Below are 20943 nucleotides of genomic sequence, written 5' to 3' on the forward strand. Positions count from 1 at the left end.
CCTTCCATCCTGATTTTGCAGGTGTGATTCTTTTAGTTTTTTCTTTATAATAAAATTCTTCTTTTAAAAATCTGATTAATTTTCAAAAAAAGAAAATGAGTACTTGTGGCACCTTAGGGACTAACGAATTTATTTGAGCATAAGCTTCCGTGAGCTGTAGCTCACGAAAGCTTATGCTCAAATAAATTTGTTAGTCTCTAAGGTGCCACAAATACTCCTTTTCTTTTTGCGGATACAGACTAACACGGCTGCTACTCTGAAACCTGATTAATTTTCAGTGTCCTAAAAACCAAAGGGTTTGGTCTGTGCTCACATTGTAACCAAGTGGTTAGTATATTATTCTCAAGCCTCCTCAGGAAGGGGCGTGAAGCGGCTTGGGGAATGTTTTGAGGGAATAGGGACTCCAAGTGACCCTTTCCTGAATTTTTGTATAAATCACTTGGTGGTGGCAGCAATACCATCCAAGGACAAGGAAAGGAATTTGTGCCTTGGGGAAGTTTTTAACTTAAGCTGGTAGAATATAAACTTAGGGGGTCTTTCATGTGGGTCCCCACATCTGTACCCCAGAGTTCAGAGTGGGAAGGGAACCCTGACAGGGGCACAGCCTGGGGCTGGGGGGCTGTGTGGCATGGGGTGGGATTCTGCTCCTCACCCATGGCTGCCCCCCCCCCAGTCCCAGCTGTGTCCCCTCCCCTTCCAAGGGGTCACCTAGTCCCAGCCATGTCCCCCAGTCCCCCTCACACACCCCCAGTCCCAGCTGTGTCCCCCCGTCACCCTCACACACACCCAGTCCCAGCCGTGTCCCCCAGCCACCCTCACACATACCCCAGTCCCAGCCCTGTCCCCCAGTCACCCTCACACATACCCCAGTCCCAGCCCTGTCCCCCAGTCACCCTCACACATACCCCAGTCCCAGCCATGTCCTCTCTTTGCCCAAGGAAGCAGGTGGTCCATGACGGTCGATGCCAAGGCCATGATGGTGTTTGCTATGACACTGATGATGCATTCCCCTTCCTCTGAGGGGCCTGCATTGGGCGTGTGGATGCTCAGGCAGCTCCGTATTGGGTGCTGCTGGGACACTGCAATTATTTCCCGTTGGAACTAGCCCACCTCTGTTTGAAAAATTCTCTCTTCTGCCCCTTCCCAATGTTGCTGTTCGAATGTCTCAGGGTTGCTATGTGAACGGAGCCTACTTTTATCCTCATTAACAAGTTTTAATTAAATAATCATGTCCATGGCACGTCAGGCTAATTCTCTCCCTCAGTTGCTCCTGTTTCTTGCTCCTGAAATGGACCAACGAGTAGGGCCCTGTGACGTTATTGACATGAACTGTAACCATACCGATCATTGTTGCAACCACTGTTATATATTTGTAGCAAATATTGTACAAAGGTTGTCGTGTGAGATGTCTATGAAAAGGGCATGATTTGCTGGTTATGATTATGCGATCTATATGTGTGTATCATTTTTGTAATTGAAGTTATAAATACTGGCCATGTACCTGTATCTCCATGTGTTTGATTCTAAGTAGCATTAGTGAAGCATTTGGTCAGCTTCTTGAGAAAGGAATTTGAAGATTAAGTACCCAGTCAAGAAACACTTAGCTGACAATGGACCTTGGGAGACTCCAATCCACATATGAGAAGTCTTCCTGGGACGTTCAAGGTAGCATGTGAGCAATGGCTGCCACCTGCAAACTGAGTCATGCATGGACGTGTGACTTGCCCAGGTGGCTACAAACTCCATCTTGTTGCTGTGACTTTGCACAGGAGAACCAAGGGGTTTCCGCCCACAAGAGAAAGAATATAAAAGGCCCTGGAAATCCCTCCATTTTGTCTTCAATCCTGCTTCTTACCTCTGGAGGAACTTTGCTACACTGAAACTTGAACAAAGGACTGAATGACCCATCAAAGCCTTGGATGTACTCCAGAGACTTGATTTGAACCTGCAGTTTATTCCATCACTGCTACAAGCCTCAATCAAGAACTTTGCCATCACTGTATGTAATTGACAGGTTTCAGAGTAGCAGCCGTGTTAGTCTGTATTCGCAAAAAGCTTATGCTCAAATAAATTGGTTAGTCTCTAAGGTGCCACAAGTACTCCTTTTATATGTAATTGATTCCATTTAACCAATTTTAACTCTCATCTATATTTCTTTCTTTTTATGAATAAACCTTTAGGTTTTAGATTCAAAAGGATTGGCAACAGCATGATTTGTGGGTAAGATCTGACTTGTATATTGACCTGGGTCTGGGGCTTGGTCCTTTGGGATCGGGAGAACCTTTTTTCTTTTACTGGGGTATTGGCTTTCATAACCATTCGTCCCCATAAGAAGTGGCTGCTGGTGGTGATACTGGGAAACTGGAGTGTCTGAGGGAATTGCTTGTATGACTTCTGGTTAGCCAGTAAGGAAAACCAGGGTCATCTCTGTTTGGCTGATTTGGTGTGCCTTGATAGTAAAGGAAACCCAACCTTGGGCTGTAACTGCCCTGCCCTAAGCAATTTGTCCTGAATTAATGCTCTCAGTTGTGTCCCACCAGAGGCAGCATCGTTACAGACCCTACCAAATTCACGGTCCATTTTGGTCAATTTCATGGTCATAAGATTTTTAAAAAATTGTATTTCATGATTTCAGCTATTTAAATCTGAAATTTCATGGTGTTGTAATTGTAGGGGTCCTAACCCAAAAAGAGCATGTGGGGTGTCAAAAGGTTATTGGAGGAGGGGTTGCGGTACTGCTACCCTGACTGCGGCGCTGCTGGTGGCGGCGCTGCCTTCAGAGCTGGACAGCTGGAGAGCGGCGGCTGCTGACCAGGAGCCCAGCTCTGAAGGCAGAGGCCCGTTAGCAGCAGCACAGAAGTAAGGATGGCATGGTATGGTGTTGCCACCTTTACCTCTGCGCTGCTGCCCGCAGAGCTGGGCCTTCAGTCAGCAGCTGCCACTCTCCGGCCGCCCTGCTCTGAAGGCAGCAGTGCAGAAATAAGGGTGGCGATACCACGACCCCCCTAAAATAACCTTGCAACCCCCTTGCAATTTCCTTTTGGGTCAAGACCCTCAGTTTGCGAAACACTGGTGAAATCTGTATAGTATAGGGTAAAAGACTAGATTTCATGGGGGGAGACCAGATTTCACGTTCTGTGATGGGTTTTTCTTGGCTGTGAATTCGGTAGGGAACAACCCATGAGCCATGGACCATTAAAAGGTATTGATGATCATGTTTATATTTTGCCTCCATCACTTCCCTTGTGGAGACCGTTCCCCAACCCTGTACAGCTCACTGGGACATATTTCATACCGTCCTGCGGCACGCAGGCCACGTCCCACAGGTCTCACTGGTTGTGGCTTATTGGCCTCCTCTGTGGGGTCCACTTTGGCCAGGGCCCCCCAGTCCTGGCCGATCCACAGACGCAGGTTGTCAGCACCTTCATTGTTACTACCAAGGTGCTGTTCCCAGCATGCAATGGGCCAGCTTGCTTGGGCCAAAGTGGAGCACTGCTCCCTTCCAGTGTGCATGGCCATCCCTGCTCTGGGGAGGAGGGACACAGCTGGCCCACTGTGGGCTCCCCAGTGCAAACCCACTCTCTTTGCTCCCTGGGCCTCACTCACTCCAGGACTGGAACAGAGGGGAGGCAGCTTACACCACTGCTAGCCAGGGGCTACCAGGGCCAGGGCCCTGTCTGAGCCGCTGCAGTGCTGGACTGCCTCAGCTCCTCCCACCAGCACACTTTCTGCCCGAGGGCAGAGCCAGCACTTACTCTCCAGCCACACAGGGGCTATTTCCTGCCCCTTCACACTAGTGTAGCCATGGCAGAAGGTGAATCCTGCTATTTGGGCTGGACCCCCCCCACTACTCAGCCCTTGGATCCCCACTCTCATCTGGGCACTGCAGGGTACAATGCAGCCAGCTGGGGGGGGGGGGGGGCAGGGTTTGCATGGGCACTCTGCCTTGGTGCCCATGGTGACATTGGGCTAGGCAGCAAAGTGAGGCCTCGCAGGGGTCAGCGGCAGACCATGTCCCTCACTCCTGCCTGGCCGGCCACAGCTGACTAGCCACCACTCCCAGACGGTGCTGCTCAGACACTGGTACTTCCCGGGCTCAGCCAATGGGGCGATGCGAAAGGTGTGTCCCCCCCCGGCCAGGGCTGGCCCATGCTAACCCGGGTGCTCTTGGGGAGATACCAGTGTAACCCTGGGGGCTGAGGCTTGCTCCCTCCCCCGCGCCACTTTCTGCTCATGACAATGCAGCTCCCTCATCCACAGCCCCACAGGCTGCCCCGGCAGAAAAGAGAGGAGTTGGGTATGAATTCCCCCTCCCTCTGGGCCTGGTACCAGGGCAGTGACCACTCGTTTCCCACAGAGAACTAGCTGCAGCCTGAGGCAAGCAGTGTGTCTGCTGCAGGCTGGGCCTGGTCAATCCCTGCAGTCCCTCTAGGCCCCCTGCAGCCAAAGGGCTTGTTCCCTGCAAAGCCTCAGTAAACAGACAGGCCCTTTCCACGCCAGGTGCACAGCTAGCCAAAACTCTGCACTGGGCTGCAGGGGCAACTCCCCCACCCCTCTTCCCAAGAGGCCAGTTGGCAGGACATACTCGAGAGCCTACAACAGCCATAGTCCCATCACTCACACTAAGGGGCCCAGACATGTCCCCGCAGGTGGAGGGGACCCCACCACACAGGCACCACTGGCTCGGGGGGTGGCGGGGAGGAGCGTCTTACCTTCTTCTTCTTTTTCAGCAGGACCTTCACCCCGTCCACTGACACCAGGAGACTCACTTTCTTCTTCTTGATGTTCTTGGCTTTAAACTCGTACTGGGGGAGGCAAGGGAAAGGCCAGTGAACCCCCTGCACCACCTGCCTGCACCCTCCCACCAAGCAGCACCCAATTGCCGGCGCGGGGGCGGAGGGCAAAGGAAGGTTCTCGTACACTCGCACACACAGGCAAACGCACACACACGTGCAAACAGAAGCACGCACATTATAGCCCACAAGGGTCTTGCTCTCCTTGTCAGTCTCCTGCTCCTCTCTCACACACACACAGAGCGTACGACAGGGACACTGATACACAATACAGTAACTCCTCACTTAAAGTCCTCCCGGTTAACTTGTTTCATTGTTACGTTGCTGATCAATTAGGGAACATGCTCGTTTAAAGTTGTGCAATGCTCCTTTTTAACCTCATCCTTTGGCAGCCGCCTGCTTTGTCTACTTCTTGCAGGAAGAGCAGCCCGTTGGAGCTAGCTGGTGGGGGCTTGGAACCAGGGTGGACCGGCAGCCCCACTATCAGCTCCCTGCTCCCCTAAGTTCCCTGTGCAGCAGCTGCCCAGCAGGCTATCAATTGCCGGCATTTGTCAGCTGTCCCTCCCCCACCGCTATGTGCCGCTCCTGCCCTCTGCCTTGGAGCTGCTCCCAGGAGCCTCCTGCTTGCTGTGCAGAGGGGGGAAAGGGGTGGGGCTAATGTCAGCGTGTCCCTCTGCTCCTGCACTCCGCTTACCCCTTCTCCATATACAGCAGGGTGGGGACACAGACAGAGAGAGACAGAGAGAGCGTGGGGCAGCAGCTGCTGTCTCCACTTCCTGATCGACTTAAAAAGACAATGTACTTAAGAGTGGGGTCAGGGTACTTAAAGGGGCAACGTGCATCTCTCTCTCTCTCCCACACACAGGGTGTGCGTCTGTCTCCCCTCCCTCTGTTCGTGCTGCCTTGTAGAGTGTGAGGCTACATTAACAACAATGTGTTAATGCTTGAGGGCTCAGCCAAAAGCTAGTTCATCATTTAGCAGTAAGGCATTCCCTAGGAAATATCCCACCCACCCTCTTCCACCTTTTAACTTCACCACCTCAACCAAGCTTCACAATCATCATCACTGTGTACAGTATTAAATTGCTTGTTTAAAATGTATACTGTGTATGTGTGTGTGTGTGTGTATATATATACACACACAGACACAGTTTTTTTGTCTGGTGAAAAAAATTTCCCTGGAACCTAACCCCGCCATTTACATTAATTCTTATGGGGAAATTGGACTCACTTAACATTGTTTCGCTTAAAGTCACATTTTTCAGGAACATAACTACAACGTTAAGCGAAGAGTGACTGTATGCCATACCAGCTGGGACCAACACCACCACTACACCAGTATCCTGTGTTGGAAGCTCAAGAAAGGCAGTCCCCTCCTCCGTACCCTGGCTGGCTGCAATGCCAACTCCTAGTTGCACTAACGACACGGTGACACCTTTTTGGGGGAGATGGGATGTTACATTCATCATCCACTTTTATTGCAAATCTTCAGAGAAAAAAAGTACCTAGGCAAAGATGTGAGCAAGTGACTCATAAATTGGGGTACTAGCCCACAGGGCAGGACCACAGAGCACGCACACCCTTCCAGGGCTAGTCCATATCCACACCCCACCCCGCTGCTTTCCAAACTGCCATCCAATGATCACTGTGTGTCCCTGGAGCATTTGCTGGCCTTTTGCCCCACGCAGCTGGCTGTGACCAGTGGCTAATGTACCCTTTCATTTAAAGTGAATGTAGTGATGTTGTCTTATACCACCGTGGGTTTGGCTCTAGCCACAACAGTTTCAAGCTCAACATAGCAAAATTGCCTCTGGTGCTTTTCTCAAAAGGGGAGGCTCTAGGGACACGCAAAGTCCAAGGATACCAACCGCAGAGACAATCACCAGCACAAAGTTTTATTAAAGCACTAAACAAAGTTACAATTACTCAAGCCTATAGAAACCCTCCACAAACCTATGCAGTAATTATACCTGCAGTCATCCTCGCGTCCTCAATGACATTCGTGGGAACGATGCTACCTCTCACCAACTGATCATCAGTAGGGGGTGAGCTACTGCTGGGGTTTGCCTGTGAATATTCCCACTTTTACCCAACCAAGGAACCCTTTATACATTGCAATTCTACCTATGCCTAATGCCTTATGCATATGCATGAAGGTGTCAGCCCTCTTTTCCTAATCTGTACTTCTATACCCCAGGAACATTAGGGTGCCCTGTTTTATAGGTTGTTTATAGTTCCTCTTATTCTCATTAGCATCTATGCACCAAGTATACCATATGGTCAACACAGACTTTCCTTGATGTTACAATCAGGTGTCTTGTGGTCTCAGACAATACGTTGTGGTCTGTTGCAATCACCTATTGGCCCATCTTTACAGTAACCTTATGACTTTATGGGCATAGGGCTATCCCTAGGTCACTCACTCATGTTAAGTATTCTGATGCCTATGACTAAGCTGACATCTTATAGGTCTCAGCTTGTAGGCCGTGCATTTCAGCCTTGCTTTCCTTATCGACCTAAAACACACTCATCACTGCTAAATACTTGTCAATGCTATGCATCTATAATCCTATAATGTCAATCTATTTAACATTGATTGTATATGAACTGACCATAACATCACTTAATACAATGATATGTGGATGATAGAATGAACTAACTGGCTACACTGACCAGCAAAGAGGCAATGAGAACTACACGAAACTTGTCCCAGCTCTCACATCTCCACAGGGCAGGGACATTATGTGAGCACCAACAGGGGCAGAGGTGGGTCAGCATGGTGGGGAGGGGTCCGTGTGACTGTGGATCGGGCAGCACTGGAGCTCCATGAACTGATCTCTAGAAAGATGTGGTACATCCTATGGCACAGCAAGAACCCCTCAGACATTGATCTCTACAAACGGAAAAGGGGGGTTGACTGGTTGTTAAACTAGCCACTCAGACCCAGAAAATTCCTGCTCGGCCTCTCCAAGCCCCCTACAGGTTCTACTGTAAGCAGTTCTCGGCCCACACTGCTGTGCTGGGGTGCTGACATGCACTTCTGCGTGGTAAGCACTTGGAGGCCCTTGGGGACGGAAGGTATTGACAACTGTCAGGCTCTGGCGCGCTGAGACCACGGGCTATCGTGGTGACCAATCCGTCTCACTGTGTCCTTGTTCTCCCCATCTGTCTGTCTGTCTCTTGTCTTGTCCTTAGGTTGCCAGCTCTTTGAAGCCGGGACTGTCTCTTTGTGCTGTGTTTGTACAGCGCTAGCACAATGGGGTCCTGGTTCAGGCCTGGGGGTCGCTAGGGACTCCACAACATAAATACGAAATACTAACGGCTGAAGGCGGGTAGTACAGTATATCGCTATGTCACCGACAGAGAGTAACTCCGAATCTGGTGCAGGCTGGTCAGTGTCCCCACCCCTTTGGGATTATTTGAGCCTTGTCTCAGGAAATCACAGTCTGACTCAAACACATTTACATGCCTTAAGCTGAGAGGCAATCGCCCTGGTCGTTCCAGCGTGTGCCAGAGCAGAGGTTCTCAAATGCACCCAATGTATTCTTGGGGGTGGGGGGGCGCGCGTAGGAAAAAAAACGTACTGCACGCATTTTACCCACAGCAATGAATAACTAGCAAAGCTGATTCCTCCAGATATACCATGTCCTCCGGTGGCGCTGTGCATTTTGATGGATTTCTGTTAAGCGTGCATAGCATTATACAAAGTCGTTGCTATCTGTACATTAATCCGTTTGTTATGGCACAGTGTGCACATGTAATTGTAAGCATCGACTAGGGTGACTAGATAGCAAGTGTGAAAAATCGGGATAGGGGATGCGGGTAATAGGCGCCTATATCAGAAAAAGCCCCCAATATTGGGACTGTCCCTATAAAATCAGGACATCTGGTCACCCTAGCATCGACCACAATCACAGTTTTGCTTTTGCTCCTATTACAGTGGATCGCTGGATTATTTGTGGAATTGCTCTGCTCCAAAAACCAGGAGCACCCATCACACTAGTAGCAACAGTGATCAATGCCCGTAAGCAGCATCTCACTTTCCTGTATACTTAAATGGCTCTGTTTGAATCAGTGCCTTAGTGGTTTTCATATTTCGTGAGAGCTGAATGTGGATATTCTTTGTTAGTGTATGTACTTGTGTAGGGGCGAACACAAAGAAGGGGGCGTGATCAAATAAGTTTGAGAACCACTGTTCCAGAGTACCCTGCATGTTGTGCACTGGCTGAGTGTTGAAGAAGGTAGAGCAGTATGGGTTAAGTGACAGGTAGATTGTTGCTCATGTCCCCAACACAAACACACACACACACCCCCCATGTGAGCTGGGCAGCACAGCTGCACTCACATGCTCACCCCTGTTACAAGAGCACACCGGGAAGTGGAGTTTGGTGCATGGTGTATTTCAGAACTGATCCCATTGCAGGGAGAAGAGGCCCAGATTAAAGAGCACTGGTTAGTCACCCATACAAACCCCAGCCCAGCTTCAAAGGCTGCCCCCAGCAGTAGGCACCTTCCTGAGACATTAGCAGTGTGCCCTGAGGCATTGGCTTCAACAGCCAGTACTTGAAAGGCAGAAACCACCCCCGGCTCAGCCTGCAATTTCACAATAACAGCACTAAAGTACAATTCCCCAAAACCACTGAACACCCACTGATGGACGCGAGATACAGATGAATCTGACAGATGAGAGTGACAGCTTCTAAACCTTTCCGCTGCCTCCAGCCAGCCAGGAGGCTGGAGCAAATGAGCAGCTCCTGGCGTGGTGCAGTGCTGCCAGCCTGGCGTGACTGCATCGCAAGGGCCTCGATCTGCCCCAGCACAGTCTGACTCCCACCTATACGCTGCTCACTGCTGACACACCTCACCCTCCTGGGACACCTTTTGTGGGGGAGGGCAGTTCAGACTTGACCCTTGACCTCTCTGCTGAGACTGCCAACAAAGGGGCCAGCTGGGGTTAGATTTCAAATGACACGGAGACCTGTCCACTGGACCTGGACTGCGACCCCCAGCCCCAAAGCCCTTTCATGCCCAGCTGGCCGCAGAACACACTCTTTCTGATGTCTGTGAGTGCCAGGGAGCATTTGAAATGAATGAGGAACAGAAGAGACTGATTCAGGCTATGTCTACACGACAGAGCTTATAGCAGCACAGCTGTACTGATGCATGTGCGCCGCTGTAAAACCTCTTGTGTAGCCGCTCTATTGCAATGGGAGAGAGCTCTCCCGCCGGCATCATTAAACCACCCCCACCGAGTGGTGGTAGCTCTGTTAGTGAGAGAAACTTTCCTGCCGACATAGTGCGGAGCACACTACCACTTACGCTGGAGAAATGTATGTTGCTCGGGGGGAGGGGGGGGGAATAGACATGGCCTAATTGTCACTGTATGGCTGGGCTCTAAGCGAGAGGGAAGGGGAGGAGCCCCTGTGTTTTGTGCTAGGAAGAGCTAGTGAAGCAGTCTGATCTTGAGCTGAGAGAAGGCAGGACCAGGCAAGGAAGGGCAGAGGTGTGTGTGCGTGCCTGTGTGAAGGGGAGTTTGAATCTTGTGGGGGGATCAGGCTGCTCAGATACTTGCTGTGGGGACTAAATTAAAGCAAATCCATAAACTAAAGGAAAGAACCCTTGGCTAGTAAGTGCCACACAACTTCTCTGTTGCCCTGACAGCCTGTCCCAAAGCCAAAGCTCCACAGTAACTGGAGCAAAAAGAAGAGTGGCCTGTTACTGAGAGAGAAGAGGGCCCAGCTTACACCACAGACTCCCCTGCCCCCAAAGCACGCACACATCTTTTGTACCCTCTCCGGCAAACAGGTGCCAGGGTTATCCCACGGGCCAGACTGATTTATGTTACAGTGATTTTAGTCACGAGTTTTAATCATGATTTAAATCAGTAAGCAGGAAACCTCGATTTAAATAATTAGTTTTAATCTTGTTTTGTATTTGTACTTTTAGTTATTTTCCTAATGAAAGGCTGATTCTCGTTGTCTGGTAGACATTAAAACATGTTGATTTGCAACTACATACAGCCGTTACACCAAATTTGGTGCTTCTTTTGGCTACCAGGAGGATACACTGTATCTATACACATTTATTTAAGCAACTATAAAGCTTAAATTCTATATATTCAGATTCTTCATTATTATATTTTTATTATGGCGAATGATGCATTTGTCATTTACTAGATAATGAATTTTTTACTTCTCATGTGTGTCCAGCTCAATTCAGATGGAAATTTGAATTCAGTGTTATCTATAGTTAGCAGATTTCACTGATTGTTTCTGGTTACCACGTCCTTCAATATTTTAGAACTAGTAGAGCTCATCCTCTCACACCTAATTTTTATTCATAGATTGGAAGAGGAAAACAAGCTTTCCTGCCTTTTCAATTCTCAATTGTTTTCTTTACTTTACTAATCATTAAGCTGAACTAACTGAATAAACTAAAATGACGAAAATATTCACTCTGTAACTGCTGTGAAAAGCTAGGTTAGCCCTTCAGCAGACTCTAGTTCCAGGTGCTAAGCTAGTGATTTATAGCAGTAAAACTTCAGCAGCAAACATATATTGCTTAATAATATTTTTTAATTTAATTGAAATGATTTTACAGTAAGTTTAGGCCTTATCATAAGAGGTTATTTACCTGTAACTGGAGGTTCTTCAAGATGTGTGGTCCCTGTCTCTATTCCACTGAGGGGTTACGCATGCGCCATGTGTCCAGAGTTGGAGAATTTGGAAGTTAGTGTCCATTGGTCTGCGCATGCACCCTGGCTCACCTTGTGCTTCCATCAGAGGTGATAAAGGGTGGGACAGACTGACCTCATCTTCAGTTCTTTCTCTACTGAAAATTGACCAATCCACAGCAGAGGGGAAGGCGGGCGGGGAGTGGAATACAAATGGGGACCACACATCTCAAAGAACCTCCTGTTACAGGTAAGTAACATCCTTTCCCTCTTCGAGTGATGGTCCCTATTGTATTCCACTGAGTGAGGCCTTCTACCTGTAGAGAACTAAACAAATCAGAAAATCCCCTAGACTGTTTGTTGCAGTATCAGAGAGACTCAGCGTGGGGTGGAGGGGGGAACGGGACAGGCCATCGCCACCCAGAGCATTTCCAAATGGATTTCCGGTTACATTATACACTACTACCAAGTGTCAGTTCTACCTCCCCTTACAGGGGTGCAATCTCACTCCACGAGAGCTCAACCTTCAACTACGGCCTCCCTTCAAGATGTTCCATGTGTAGACATATGTAGAGCAGCCAAATGGAGTTCGGTTCACACCCTTGCAGCACATTATGCCTTAGTGCAGGACTCAGCGGCAGATGCCTCCTTCAGCACAGCAGTTCTCCACACGACCATTCCATCCTCATCCTCGCACTGTCCTCCTCCAACTTAGGTACTGCTGAGAAGGCCAAAGCTCGCTGTATGTTGAGGGAATGGAGTTGACATTCCTCTGCAGAAGTGTGTAGTCTCAGGAAGAAAACAGGTATGTGAATGGCTTGATTTACTTGAAACTGGGAGACCATCTTTGGCAAAAATTTGGGGTGTAGCCCTAAGGAGACTTTATCCTTGTGCAATATCATCAAAGGAGGGTCCACCATCTTAGCTCCGAGCTTGCTGACCCATCTTGAGGAAGTAATTGCAACCAGGAAGGCGACTTTCATGAAAAGAAGGGGCATGGAGCACAAAGCTAATGGCTCAAAGGATTGCTTCATCAGCAGAAAGAGAACTAGATTCAGGTCTCATTGGGGTACGGTTGGTTGGATGGGTGGGAGGCCTTTCCAAAACCTAGCGGTTAGCAGGTGTGTAAAGACAGAGCAACCTTCCACCAGAGGGTGGAATGTACTAATTGCCGCCAGGTGGACTCTCAAAGAACTGCGGGTGAGACCGGATGACTTTAAGGATAGAATTTTGTTCACAATGAGGGGGACCCCTGTAAGACTCCTTTGCGTTGAGCTCAAGTTGGAAAGCGTTTCCACTTGGCTTCGTAACATTGCCCAGTGGACTCTTTCCTGATGCTGGAAAGAACATGTTGTACAGCTGAAGAACATGTCTGTACTAAAGTGGATGCTCATCCAAATACCACATTCTGAGGTGTAGCATGTGTGCATTGGGATGTTGGCTCTTGCCTTGTACTGGGTCAGATTGGGGAAGTTGGCTATTGGAATAGATGGGCAGGAGGACATGCAGAGGAGACTGAGAAACCAGAACTGTCTGGTTTCAGAGTAACAGCCGTGTTAGTCTGTATTCGCAAAAAGAAAAGGAGTACTTGTGGCACCTTAGAGACTAACCAATTTATTTGAGCATAAGCTTTCGTGAGCTACAGCTCACTTCATCGGATGCATACTGTGGAAAGTGTAGAAGATCTTTTTATATACACACAAAGCATGAAAAAATACCTCCTCCCATCCCACTCTCCTGCTGGTAATAGCTTATCTAAAGTGACCACTCTCCTTACAATGTGTATGATAATCAAGGTGGGCCATTTCCAGCACAAATCCAGGTTTTAACAAGAACGTCTGAGGAACGGAAGGCGGGGCGGTAGGAAAAAACAAGGGGAAATAGGTTACCTTGCATAATGACTTAGCCACTCCCAGTCTCTATTCAAGCCTAAGTTAATTGTATCCAATTTGCAAATGAATTCCAATTCAACAGTTTCTTGCTGGAGTCTGGATTTGAAGTTTTTTTGATGTAATATAGCAACTTTCATGTCTGTAATCGCGTGACCAGAGAGACTGAAGTGTTCTCTGACTGGTTTATGAATGTTATAATTCTTGACATTGGATTTGTGTCCATTTACTCTTTTACGTAGAGACTGTCCAGTTTGACCAATGTACATGGCAGAGGGGCATTGCTGGCACATGATGGCATATATCACATTGGTGGATTTGCAGGTGAACGAGCCTCTGATAGTGTGGCTGATGTTATTAGGCCCTGCGATGGTGTCCCCTGAATAGTTATGTGGGCACAGTTGGCAACGGGCTTTGTTGCAAGGATAGGTTCCTGGGTTAGTGGTTCTGTTGTGCGGTATGTGGTTGCTGGTGAGTATTTGCTTCAGGTTGGGGGGCTGTCTGTAGGCAAGGACTGGCCTGTCTCCCAAGATTTGTGAGAGTGTTGGGTCATCCTTCAGGATAGGTTGTAGATCCTTAATAATGCGTTGGAGGGGTTTTATTCGGGGGCTGAAGGTGACGGCTAGTGGCGTTCTGTTATTTTCTTTGTTAGGCCTGTCCTGTAGTAGGTGACTTCTGGGAACTCTTCTGGCTCTATCAATCTGTTTCTTCACTTCCGCAGGTGGGTATTGTAGTTGTAAGAATGCTTGATAGAGATCTTGTAGGTGTTTGTCTCTGTCTGAGGGATTGGAGCAAATGCGGTTGTATCGCAGAGTTTGGCTGTAAATGATGGATCGTGCGGTGTGGTCAGGGTGAAAGCTGGAGGCATGTAGGTAGGAACAGCGGTCAGTAGGTTTCCGGTATAGGGTGGTGTTTATGTGACCATCGTTTATTAGCACTGTAGTGTCCAGGAAGTGGATCTCTTGTGTGGACTGGACCAGGCTGAGGTTGATGGTGGGATGGAAATTGTTGAAATCATGGTGGAGTTCCTCAAGGGCTTCTTTTCCATGGGTCCAGATGATGAAGATGTCTTCAATATAGCGCAAGTAGAGTAGGGGCGTTGGGGGACGAGAGCTGAGGAAGCGTTGCTCTAAGTCAGCCATAAAAATGTGGGCATACTGTGGTGAGAAGTGGTGAGTCCAGGGCAGTGTACTGTTATGGCAAAGGTGTTAAAGAAGCACATGGTAGGTTACCAGGATACAATGGATATGAAGCTCTCCAGAGAGGCTCAACAGAGTGCCATAGACAAGGATGCCTTAGTGGTAAAGGGACTCATGCCCCAGGTCACTGGTGCTTAGACTGCTGCAGCAAGTGCCAAAAGCTTCGGGAAGATGGGGCTGTGACAGATCTCCAACCAAACTGCTGGGGGCGATGTGAGCCATGTTCTCCAAGGAGTTCAGCAGCCCAGTTTGCCAAGCTCCCTGGCAAGCCTGGCTCCTTACTTAGATGCCTAAGTGGCAGCTGAGCTGTCTTGCAAATCTGGCTTGTAATGCCCAAAGAGCCATCTGCTCCAGCAGCTCATCAGCACAATCCCTCTGCTGAGCTCTAGGGATACACATGCGAAGATCTAGCCAATATTTCACTAATAAGCCACATGCCCAAGGGGGCTTGCTAATGAAACACTAACCATAATTTAATAACAAATCAACCAGGAAGAGAGTTAAATAATACAGCAATTCAGTAGAGTGGTTGCAGCCTGCTCCCATGTTCATCATGCCCAAGCGTGCAGCAGAGGGGTTTTCAGACACTAGCCAATGCAGCTGGGGAGATGGCAGTGCAAAGGCGGCACATGGACTTGGGTGGAGAGAGATGAATGCACACCAGCTGTGGACCTGATCAGGAGGGTTTCAGTCTCATTATAGACATTTCTGTTTGATTCTGGTACAGTTGGCCTCTACTAAGGGTACGTCTGCATGGCCAACGTTAAAGCGCTGTAATCAAACCACCTCAGCGAGGGGAAAAGCTCTCAGTGCTGCAGCACTGTCTACACTGCCACTTTACAGCGCTAAAACTTGCATTGCTCAGGGGCGTGTTTTTTCACACCCCGAGCGAAGAAAGTTTCAGCACTGTAAGTGGCAGTGTAGACAAGGCCTAAGGCAGCAAAAGGCTCTGAGTCAGTTCCCTGGTACAGTTAGGATTTTCTTCTGCAGAATAAACAACTGCTCTCTACCTATCCAGTGGCCTGTGGCGGCAGACACTCCCTTTTTCTGAACTGCTCCAGTGTGTGGCCTGTGTTACACAGGAGGTTGGACTAGATGCTCACAGCGGTACCATCTCTGAATGGGGGTGTTAAACACCTGGGCAGGGGGTAACTCTCAATTGCTAATCAAAGAACATGAGAGAGAGAGGAGAGACTTGCATTCTGAAGAGCTGCCTAACAATGTGAACAGCATGTAACTTGGGCAACACAAAGGAGTGGGAGTTGGGACAGGGCATCACTTGCTATTTCCCAGTCTGGTTCTCGGACACTGGCATCTTCAGAAGAAAAATGTCTGAGCACATCCCTCTGGTGTGTGCCTCATTGAGCGAAGCACGTCGGGATGCCCTGGTTCCAGTGCCCAATTCAAATAACTGGAGTAAAACCCCATCTTCACCTACTACGATGAGCTCTCTCTTCTGGGGACATTTCCTCATTGCAGCTGTGCTGACCGTGGAGTCAGTGTTCTGTAGTGAAAGTGTTTGTTGAAAATGTACCAGTCTGGTCATTCCAGCCAGGAACCCACCCTGTCCCGGTCACATTCCAACGCTGCAGCAGTAGGGCACAGAGCAACAGATGAGCTGCGAGATGCACTCTGTAGAACCCCTGCCCTGCCATTCTTCTCCAGGGTGCCCTTTCCCGGTAGCTACTGCTAGAGCCTGAGATGTTACTGTGGTCCACAGGTGCCACATGGAGCGGGGATCTGGATGCTTGGAAGAGAAGCTGGAAAGGGAATGGTGAGAGCAGGGGATTGTGACAGGTAGGGAAGGAGGCAAGAAAGTGGTCAGCCTTGCATGGAAGGACAATGCAATTCTGTGGCTGAGTACATGCCTCACTGCCAGGCTGTTGGGAAAGACCTGATGGAATCAATAGCTCCACTGAGCAGCCACAGAAATGTCTTCAAAAACCACTGATTTCAGCCTTTCCATGCCCGTCTTCCCTCTGTGAAATGGGCTGATGATAATCTCCTGCCCCACAAGGCATAAGGCTGTTACAACCCATGGAATGTGCTCTGAGACCCCCTTTGGACAGCAAAACACTATCAGGGCCAGGCCAGGCCACGCTTGTGCAGGCAGGGTGGTTGAGTCAATGGCTCAAGCCAGTCACACTCAGCTGGTGGGCCAGAGAGATGCCAGCCAAGCACTGTCCTGGGCGAAGATGCCTCCACTAATGCTGTGCCTACGTCAGCACCCAGTGGAAAGCAAGCCCGGGGCTGGCCATGTGCGAGGCTCACACTCCTTGTTCAGGCTGCCTGGGAGCAAACCCAGCGAAATCAGCCTCAGCCAGTCCAGAGAGGAGAAAACTTTGTTCAGGAGCCAAGGAGACTATGCAGATGCAGTTACCATGGCAACTGTTGCTTCCTCTTCAGCTTGCACCAGAGATGTTTGCAGGAGAAATCCACAAGGAGGGACAGACTTGTGAAAGGGGGGCAGTCAGTGGGATGGGGTGGAGAGAGCAGCAAGCAGAAGCTCCCCACTCTTACCACTCTAAAGCAGTGGTCACCAACCGATTGATTGCGATCAACTCATCGATCCTAGAGGATCTCCCAGTCAATCGTGATCTCCAGTGATGCAGTGTGGCTGCAGCTAAGGCAGACTCCCTGCCTACCCAGGTCCCACACTGCTCCCAGAAGTGGACAGCACAGCCCCGTGGCCAGGGGTCTCCCTCCCCATGCTGCTCCTGCCTGCAAGCACCGCTCCTGCAGTTCCCATTAGCCGAGAGAGCTGTGGGGGCAGTGCTTGCAGAGAGGGTCACGTGCCCACTGCCCCTCCCAGGGGCGTATTGGCCCCTTCCGGGAGCCGTGTGGGGCCCGACTAGGCAGGGAGCCTGCCTTAGCCTCGCTGCACCCGCTGTCGACTGGGAGCCGCCAGAGGTAAGTGCTGCCCAGTGGGAGGCCGTGTTAGGGTGCTTATTCCTTCACCCACTCACTTCCCTGGTCCTTCTCGCATGAACAGAGAGCAGCAATACCCGAAGTCCAAAGGTGCAAACAATTCGATGTTTACTGGGGTGAACTTCCAGCAAGCATGATTCCAATTTCCTTCCTTAGTGTCCCCCTTCCCAGCTCTGACACCACAGAACCTTGCCTGTGTCCCTGGTCTCATTCCCCCCGTAAGCAAAATATGATTCCAATTCCCCATTCCCCGTTCCCATTCCCCCCTTTTCTTCCTGATTGACTGCAGACTATATAGTAAAACTTGAGTTCTGCTTAGCTATACCTTAACCAGTTATTTTACTGAAATTTAACTAACCAATCCTAACATATTGTAACATGATTATTTAACCAATTATATCCCACCACCTTAATTAGTTTACACCCAGCAAAATTAATTATACAGCAGACAGGAACAATCACAGAACCAGACAGAGATTATACAGACAAACAATGGGGAAATGGGGACTACAGTGATAGAAGAAGAAATGAGGATTTCACATCCCAGCTATTGATAAGCGAGTTCTTGCCAGACAGGATGTTATTAAACTAAGTTTCCTTTTACATCTTCTAGGCACTTCCCTTTCTCTGGAGGTGATAGGAATACAGTCCTGTCCTGATAATGCCTAACAGCCCAATAGCACCTTATTTCAATGTGCCCAGTTTGGAATATAAGGATGTGACCATATGCTTCCCAGTTTATGGCTGCCTTGCTGCTTAGCCAGAGGGCTTAGCCTAAGAACAGGGCCTCAGACTGTCATAGTGAGAAAAGGCCTTATACAGGCAGTGATTTTGATTCTCTCTTTTATACCTCTATAACTAGCTAAATGATAAACATGTACCTAAATTCTTAAAGTACAGGCTTTGCAGAGAGGCCTGAATATCGATATCCTAACAGGCCACACCCCAACCCCCATCACTGAGCCCCCTCTCAGAGCCAGCACCCTGTACCCCCTCCTGCACCCCAACACTCTACCCCAGTCTGGAGCCCCTCCTGCACCCCCGATGCAATACTGAAATCCTGCGTGCCACCAATCTCGCTATTTTAAAGCAAATCTCACACCATCTGGTGCTTTTTTTTAAAACTTTGGCTCCTGGAGTCAGGTGACTGCAGGAGAATCTCCACATTCATTTTATAAGAAATCAACTCCTAGCCCTCCTGATTGGAGAGAAAAGCTTGAAAATGTAATCTGAGTGTGATCCTAAAGGCTCAAAACCCAGACGCCCAAATACATAGAACCCAAAAGGTAAGTTTTTTTTTTTAATCTCATGCTATTTAAACCAATCTCATGACTTTCTGAGGCAAGATTCCTGAATACCTGAGGTTGATGATACTACAGAAAGCACCATCATATCAATTTCTGTGTAAAATTGCACAATAAACTCAACGGAATTGTGATGGGGGTGGGGGGTAGCTCCCTTTGATGGACACCCAACCAGCCAGTTAGCTGTAAAATCCCTCTTGGTCTGTTCTCTGCTTGCTTTACCTGTAAAGGGTTAACAAGCCAACAGGTAAAAGAAAAGGAGAGGGCACCTGACCAAAAGAGCCAATGGGAAGGTAGAACTTTTTAAAATTGGGAAAGAAACTTTCCCTTTGTCTGTTGTTCTCTGGGCTGCAGAGACAGAGCAGCAATGCTGTGTAAGGCTTGAGCCAGGTATGAACATTCATCTTTCATACCTAGAAAAAATTATTTGGATAAGAAATGTTTAGACAGACACAAATCAGGTTTCTTTTTTATTTTGGTTTGTGGATCTCCTCTGTGCTAACCCCAGATGCTCGTTTGCTTGTAACCTTTAAGCTGAACCCCCAAGAAAACTATTTTGGGTGCTTAATTTTTGGAATTGCTCTTTTAAAATTTAGCAAAAGGCTAAGTTTCAGATGTAATTTTTTCCTTTTTGTTTTTAATAAAATTTAGCTTTTTTAAGAACAGGATTGGATTTTTGGTGTCCTAAGAGGTTTGTGCATGTTCTTTAATTAGCTGGTAGCCACAGCTAATTTCCTTTGTTTTATTTCTGAGCTCTTCCCCGGGGGCGTGGCGGGGGGGAGGCTTATGGGTACTCCACAGGGAGGAATTCCCAAGTGCTCCTTCCTGGGTTCAAAGGGGCTGGTTTTGCATTTGGGTAGTGGCAGAGTTTACTAAGCCAAGGTCAGAGAAAAGCTGTAACCTTGGGAGTATTTGGAGTGTCAAGTATTAATTTTTAAAATCCTTGCAGGCCCCCACTTCTGCACTCGGAGTGACAGAGTGGGGATTCAGTCTTGACAGGAATACAACTGCACCAAAAATATTAGCAAGAGACACTAAAAAGAGGCCAAATCAAGGAAGAAAAATCCAATTTATTTGTTCCCAGGGCCACTACATCTTTATCATCTCAGGGTGAAGCTCCCACAAACCAGAACTAGCTAAAATCTTTGACTGATGGTTTATAGGAAGAATTTGATTATTCCAAGCTCAAACTTCTTGGTTCAAAGACGACTTCAGGCTGTCTCAGGGCTTGTCTCTGGAGACACAGTGCCGCTGGAGAACTTCAGTGTAGACATTACCTACGCTGATGGGAAGGGTTAGGTCAGGTGGACTCTTCACACCCCGGAGCAATACAGCTAGGTCGACCTAACTTTTAAGTGTAGACCAGGCCTCAGGGACAAAAGTATACTCATCCATCTGATCACTTACAAAATCCAAGCACTTAAAAGCAAGGAAATGAATTATTAAGTGTACCTTATAGCCTACACAACCCACATAATAAATACATTATCCATATGAAGTAGAAGGAAGTGTATATTTCATCAAAACACAAGCACCTGAACTCTGACTCACAGATTGGTTGGTTTTTTTTTAATGTATCATTTGTATCTTGAGTTTAGGGTTTAAATATTTTTCTTTAAAGGGAAACTGTTAAGCAGGAACTATTCTCATTTGATACATACAAAAAAACCTGCCAAGAGAGACCACTTATGGGAGTTAGCAAAAGTGGTCGCTTGTGAGAGGTGGTCTTTTTTCAAAGGTATGATATTGCCACGCTTACTTCTGCACTGCTGCTGGCAGCGGCGCTGCCTTCAGAGCTGGGCAGAGCCAAGCGTGGCAGCTGCTGGCTAGGTAACCAGCTCTGAAGGGTGTAAGAAAATGTGGTCACTGGTTGCAGATGACAGGTCATCGCTCTTCACAGTTGAATTATAGGGGGAAAAGTTCTGTGGCCTCTGCAAGTAGTCGCTCATGACAGGTGGTTGCTAAGGCAGATTTGACTGTATATCAATTAACAGCACAATATTCTGGTAAGCATACAGTTACATATGTAGTTTAATAAAGAAAGTATATAAGAGTGGCAATTTATATTAAAATTACGTATGCATCTGGGACTGAACAGTATGTGTCAAAACTATGCAAAATCGACACACTTAAAAATGTGTTCCCCTTCTGTGACTG

The 20943-nt window shown here is 48.3% G+C and overlaps 1 protein-coding gene across 5 annotated transcripts in view; it reads right to left on the reverse strand.

The window, feature by feature from the left end:
• Positions 1–20943, reverse strand: part of NOS1AP (nitric oxide synthase 1 adaptor protein) — a 139655-nt gene that overhangs the window by 34070 nt on the left and 84642 nt on the right. For all 5 annotated transcript variants that reach the window (XM_077824544.1, XM_077824541.1, XM_077824543.1 and 2 more), the window contains exon 3: positions 4713–4805. In XM_077824544.1, the coding sequence (XP_077680670.1) occupies positions 4713–4805 (93 nt within the window). The remainder of the gene's footprint in view (positions 1–4712; positions 4806–20943) is intronic.

This window comes from Eretmochelys imbricata, chromosome 8 (genome assembly GCF_965152235.1).
Source record: "Eretmochelys imbricata isolate rEreImb1 chromosome 8, rEreImb1.hap1, whole genome shotgun sequence".
Lineage (NCBI taxonomy): Eukaryota > Metazoa > Chordata > Testudines > Cheloniidae > Eretmochelys > Eretmochelys imbricata.